The following is a 5,546-nucleotide window of genomic DNA, read 5'->3' as shown; positions in this document are numbered from 1 at the left end:
CTTACTACAGTAATCCTGAGACTTCAGCCTTAAGCCTCTGTGATCTACAGTGCAACCTCTGTTCCCACATGCCTGCCTATACTCTCCTGATTATCCACATGCTTTCATAGATTATTACTATACTCAGTTAAATCATTATTTCTGATGCATTCTATTGACAACTTTTAATACATAAAAGAATATTAAATTTTATCTAATATATATGTGTGTTCATTGTAATAATATGCATTTTGCTAATAGTAAATTATAACCTTCAAAAATGTCTCCTTCTTATCCTTTTGAGATGATCTTTTATTTTCTTACTTAGATGAGAGCAAGGCAATTATTTTCACTGAGTCCTTAAAGGCTTTCTTTTTTTTTTTTTTCATTTATTTTTATTAGTTGGAGGCTAATTACTTTACAATATTGTAGTGGGTTTTGTCATACATTGACATGAATCAGCCATGGAGTTACATGTGTTCGCCATCCCAATCCCCCCTCCCACCTCCCTCTCCACCCGATTCCTCTGGGTCTTCCCAGTGCACCAGGCCCGAGCACTTGTCTCATGCATCCAGCCTGGGCTGGTGATCTGTTTCACTATAGATAACATACATGTTTCAATGCTGTTCTCTCAAAACATCCCACCCTCGCCTTCTCCCACAGAGTTCAAAAGTCTGTTCTGTACTTCTGTGTCTCTTTTTCTGTTTTGCATATAAGGTTATCATTACCATCTTTCTAATTCCATATATATGTGTTAGTATGCTGTAATGTTCTTTATCTTTCTGGCTTACTTCACTCTGTATAATGGGCTCCAGTTTCATCCATCTCATTAGAACTGATTCAAATGAATTCTTTTTAACGGCTGAGTAATATTCCATGGTGTATATGTACCACAGCTTCATTATCCATTCGTCTGCTGATGGGTATCTAGGTTGCTTCCATGTCCTGGCTATTATAAACAGTGCTGCTATGAACATTGGGGAGCACATGTCTCCTTAAAGGCTTTCTTAACTTGGTTGTTTCTCAAGGTATAACTAAATGGGTTCAACGTAGGTGAAACAGAAAAAATGAGGAGTGAAACCACTTTTTTAACAGTCACTTCTTCCTCTGCTGTAGGATTCATGTAGATGAAAATGCATGTACCATAGGTGATGGTAACCACTTTCATGTGAGACGAGCAGGTAAAAAAGGCCTTTTTCCTTTGCTGAGCAGAAAGGAATCTCAAAGTTGTCTTGACGATGCAAGAATATGACAGAACTACACAAGTAAGAGTCATATTTAGGATCAGCACAGCACAGATTATAACCGTCTGTTCCATCAACCATGTGTCTGAGCACGAGATTTTCACTAAAGGAAATGCATCACAGCCAAAAGGATCAATGTTATTAGAGTCACAAAATTTTAGATTTAAACTCAGGCTAAGGGACTTCCCTGGTGGCTCAGACGGTAAAGCAGCTGCCTACAATGCGGGAGACCTGGGTTCGATCCCTGGGTCGGGAAGATCCCCTGAAGATGGAAATGGCAACCCACTGCAGTATTCTTGCCTGGAAAATCCCATGGATGGAGGATCCTGTTAGGCTACAGTCCATGGGGTCGCTAAGAGTCAGACACAACTGAGCGACTTCACTTCTAAGTGGTGGGATTAATACACACAAACCAGCCATCCAACAGAAGATGATGAGACTCCTGCAGACTGCTGCTCATGATGGTCACATAGTGCAAGGGTTTGCAGATGGCCATGTAACAGTCATAGGACATGGTGGCCAGCAGAAAAAGTTCTGTTGCTCCACAGAGGTCAGTAAAAGATATTTGAATGACACAAGCATTATAGGTAATGACCCTGTCATCTGTAGCTGTGCTATACAGCTATCTGGGGATACAAGAAGATGTTAAGGAGATCTCCAAGAAGAAGAAATTTTTTAAGAAAAAGTGCATTGGTGTTTTCAGGTGGGAATCCACAAAGGTGAGTGTGATGATGGTCAGGTTTCCAGTTAAACTCAGTGTGTAGGTGAGGAATAGAAAGATAAAAATTAAACCCTGCAGCTCAGGGTCGTCTGTCAGTCCCAGCAGAATGAATGTTGTTACAGTACCATTTCTCATCACTGACTTCTGACTTCTCTCCAGTCTGTGTGTGACATTTAGAGAAATTTTCTTTTTGTTATATACTATTTTAACTGATTTAAAATTTTTATTTAATCTTTTATTATATGCAATGTGTTATATGTGTTAATAATGTTTATATATATATATATATATATATATATACATATACATATATACATACACACACACACATATATATACCAACACGTCTTATGTCTATCTTGTGTTTAAGATTTTCCACTGTGACTAAGTAAATGCTGACAAGTTTTATGGGTTGCAATGATATCTTTTGGCTTTCAAGATTTTTTCTTATTTAGAAATGAAATCAGAAAATTGCATCCTTGAATTCATATCTTTTCTTGACACCTTGAATCTTTTTAAAACAGTGCTATGACAACTGGGGTTTACTCTATAGACTCTAGAGCAAAATTTGAGGTCTTTGCTCCAAAAGAAAAATTTGTGTGCTAATTTCTTCTTAGATTCAGTTCTGTTCACTTCAGTTGCTCAGTTGCATCCGACTCTTTGCTAACCCATGCTAGCCCAAGCAGCATGCCAGGCTTCCCTGTCCGTCACCAACTCCCGGAGCTTGCTCAAACTCATTTTTTAGGTTAAATGTGCTTAATTATTACAAACAAGCTAAGCCCTGCTGCTTGCCCACCATCTCCTGCTACATAGTCCACGTGTTTTTTCCCTGCATTACCTTTACTGAACATGTATGTAAACTCTACTGCTGATACATATGATAATCTACCTTCCCTTCCCTTCTACATCTTCCAGTCAAACCTCCAAATATTTTCTTACTATCTCCATTATTGAAACAAAAATAAATTACAGTAAGAGCTGAGGAACTCTCTCAACCGCTAGAGGAGATAATGTTAAATCAGCAGGACAGAGAAAAATGCTATTACAGTCAGTGTCAAATGTCACTTTCCTTTTTAATTTGCATAAAGTACAAGTGATAAAAACAAATGGTCCTTGCTGACCTACAATCAAGAGTCATTACTTAATCTTCTGAGTAATGAAGTTTGGCAAAAAACACATCACACAGGCTTCAGTGGGGACTGTGTCTTTGGAGACAGGAGGATGTTACAGCAGCGTTTGACACAGGTCAGGAGGACAACGGTATCATTTCAATTACATAAATCATTAAAAAAGTAACTGCAGAGCAGGAGATGCAGGAGACATGGGTTTGATCCCTGGGTTAGGAAGGTCCTCTGGAGAAAGTAATGGCAACCCGCCAGAGTATTCTTGCCTGGGAAATCCCATGGACGGAGAAGCCTGATGGGTTGCAGTCCATGGGGTCGCAAAGAGTCGAACAAGACTGAGCAACTAAGCACCACGCACGTATGCACAGCGATATGAATGCATTTAATGCCACTGAATTTTACACTTAAAAATGGTCAAAATGATAAATTTTGTTATGTGTATTTCATGAAAATAGTAACACACTTTTATGTATTTAAGCATAGCTTGTTTACCTTAGAGTATCTTTTTTTTTTTTTTTTTTTTTCCCAAAGTAACATCGCCTCAGTGGCTATTTTGGCCAGTTTTAAAACAATACCTGGCCAGCCGCGGTGTTGTGCTGTCGGGTAGAGAGAGGGTTTGTAAACCCGGGAGCGAGGTTCTACCACCCGAGGCCGCGGGTGTGCGGAGACCCCGGGGGAAGCGACCGTCACCATGTCTGACCAGGAAGCAAAACCTTCAACCGAGGACTGGGGGGATAAGAGGGAAGGAGAATATATTAAGCTCACAGTCATTGGACAGGATAGCAGTGAGATTCACTTTAAAGTGAAAATGATGACACATCTCAAGAAACGCCAAGAATCATACTGTCAAAGACGGGGAGTTCCCATGAATTCACTCAGGTTTCTCTTTGAAGGTCAGAGAATTGCTGATAATCACACTCCGAAAGAACTGGGAATGGAGGAAGAAGATGTGATTGAAGTTTATCAGGAACAAACAGGGGGTCATTCAACGGTTTAGATATTCTTTTTTTTTTTTCTTTCCCCTTAATCCTTTTTTATTTTTAAAAATAGTTCTTTTGTAATGTGGTGTTCAAAACAGAATTGAAAACTGGCACCCCATCTCTTTAAAGCATCTGGTAATTTGAATTCTAGTGCCCATTATTCATTATTGTTTCTTTCATTCTGCTGATTTGGTGATCAAACCTCAGCCCCCTTCATATCACTCTCTCCTTTTTAAAAATTACGTGTGTGCATAGAGAGCCCACCTTTTCCAGGACTGTGCATTTGCAGGCTTGTGATAAATAAGATCAACTAATGCAAGTGTTCCTAATGACTTTCCAATTGGCCCTGAAGTTCTAGCATGTGATTGCTTCCCTCCTGGACTATGACTTTCAGTGGGAGATGGAAGTTTCTTGGAAAACAGAACTGTGGAAAAATGACCTTTCCTTAACTTGAAGCTACTTTTAACATATGAGGGTCTGGACCAAAAGAAGAGGAATATCCAGTGGGAGTCAAAATGACAGAGAATAATGACTAACTCCAAAGATGGCTTCACTGAAGAGAAAGCATTTTAAGATGAAAGAAAAATCGTGTCAGAAGATCCCAGAAAAGATCTAATTTTCATTAGCAGTTAAAGTTATTCATGCAGAAGTGTATACAACAGAACATTGCTCTTTTTGACTTTATTTGTACTTTTTGACCTGGGATGTGGGTTTTAAATGGACAGTGTCTGTACCAGCTTCATTAAAATAAACAAAATATTTGTAAAAACTGTTTATTTTATTTTTAATTGTACAGAAAGAAAAAAGAAAATGCTTAAAACATAAGGTTTTGTTGCATCATACTGGAAATTATTGTTCATATATAGTACAGATTCTTTTTCTGGATTGTGCAGTGATAATCATGACTTTGAAGCACTGAAAGTTACTGAAGTGCCTTCAAAATTAAGGATTTAATTAAGGTCACAATACCTTCTTAAATACTCATTGTTGTTATTTAAAAAAAACTTGATATTCCTGTATGGTGCATTTATATGATACAGTTACCCAATATATTGAATAAATGGGCACACCAAAAATTCTTAATTGACATTGATAATTTCAGTTTTTCCCTTAACAATTTTCAAAATGTTTTCTGTAGTTAAGGTTGTTTATATTTTATTTCTTTATATCCTCTTTTCAACTGTAAAACTAAAATACTAAATTAGTTCCTTAATTAAAGGGCTTAACTTTTTCTTTTAACTCCTTAATGAAAAACAGAATTCAGAATATATATGCACATATATAATCCAATTTTGTATTATTCCAAATAGAATGTCATCTAGCTACTTTAGAAGAGCAAATAAAACCTATCTCTAATGCAAAAATAAAAAAAATACCTGAACCTAGTGTAAAATTATTTTTATTGTCCGAAGTTGCCAATTATTCTATCAAAAGGATGCTCATACAAATGTATTTTAATGTGTGAGAATAATTTATAAAAGTGAAATTTCTCAATAAA

At 37.2% G+C, this 5,546-nt stretch overlaps 1 protein-coding gene and 1 pseudogene across 2 annotated transcripts; one reads left to right on the top strand and one right to left on the bottom strand.

The window, feature by feature from the left end:
- Positions 1–299: 299 nt before the first annotated feature.
- On the bottom strand, positions 300–2,079 carry LOC122680702 (annotated as a pseudogene).
- Positions 2,080–3,759: 1,680 nt separating this feature from the next.
- Positions 3,760–4,821, top strand: LOC122680564 (small ubiquitin-related modifier 1-like). 2 transcript variants are annotated; one of them, XM_043882092.1, is made up of 2 exons: positions 3,760–3,922; positions 3,995–4,821. In XM_043882092.1, the coding sequence occupies exons 1-2, from the start codon at positions 3,760–3,762 to the stop codon at positions 4,063–4,065; spliced, it is 234 nt and encodes a 77-aa protein (XP_043738027.1). In that variant the 3' UTR covers positions 4,066–4,821. The 2 variants fall into 2 exon arrangements, with proteins under 2 accessions (XP_043738027.1, XP_043738026.1); XM_043882091.1 differs by having other exon boundaries at positions 3,760–4,821.
- Positions 4,822–5,546: the final 725 nt, after the last annotated feature.

Source organism: Cervus elaphus, chromosome 22, assembly GCF_910594005.1.
Source record: "Cervus elaphus chromosome 22, mCerEla1.1, whole genome shotgun sequence".
In the NCBI taxonomy this organism is placed as follows: Eukaryota; Metazoa; Chordata; class Mammalia; order Artiodactyla; family Cervidae; genus Cervus; species Cervus elaphus.
Note: the sequence above shows the minus strand (reverse complement) of the source record. Positions and strands in the feature narration are given on the sequence as shown.

Coding starts and splice junctions, on each gene's coding strand:
- LOC122680564 (XM_043882091.1), top strand. CDS start 3,760: ATGTCTGACCAGGAAGCAAAACCTTCAACCGAGGACTGGGGGGATAAG.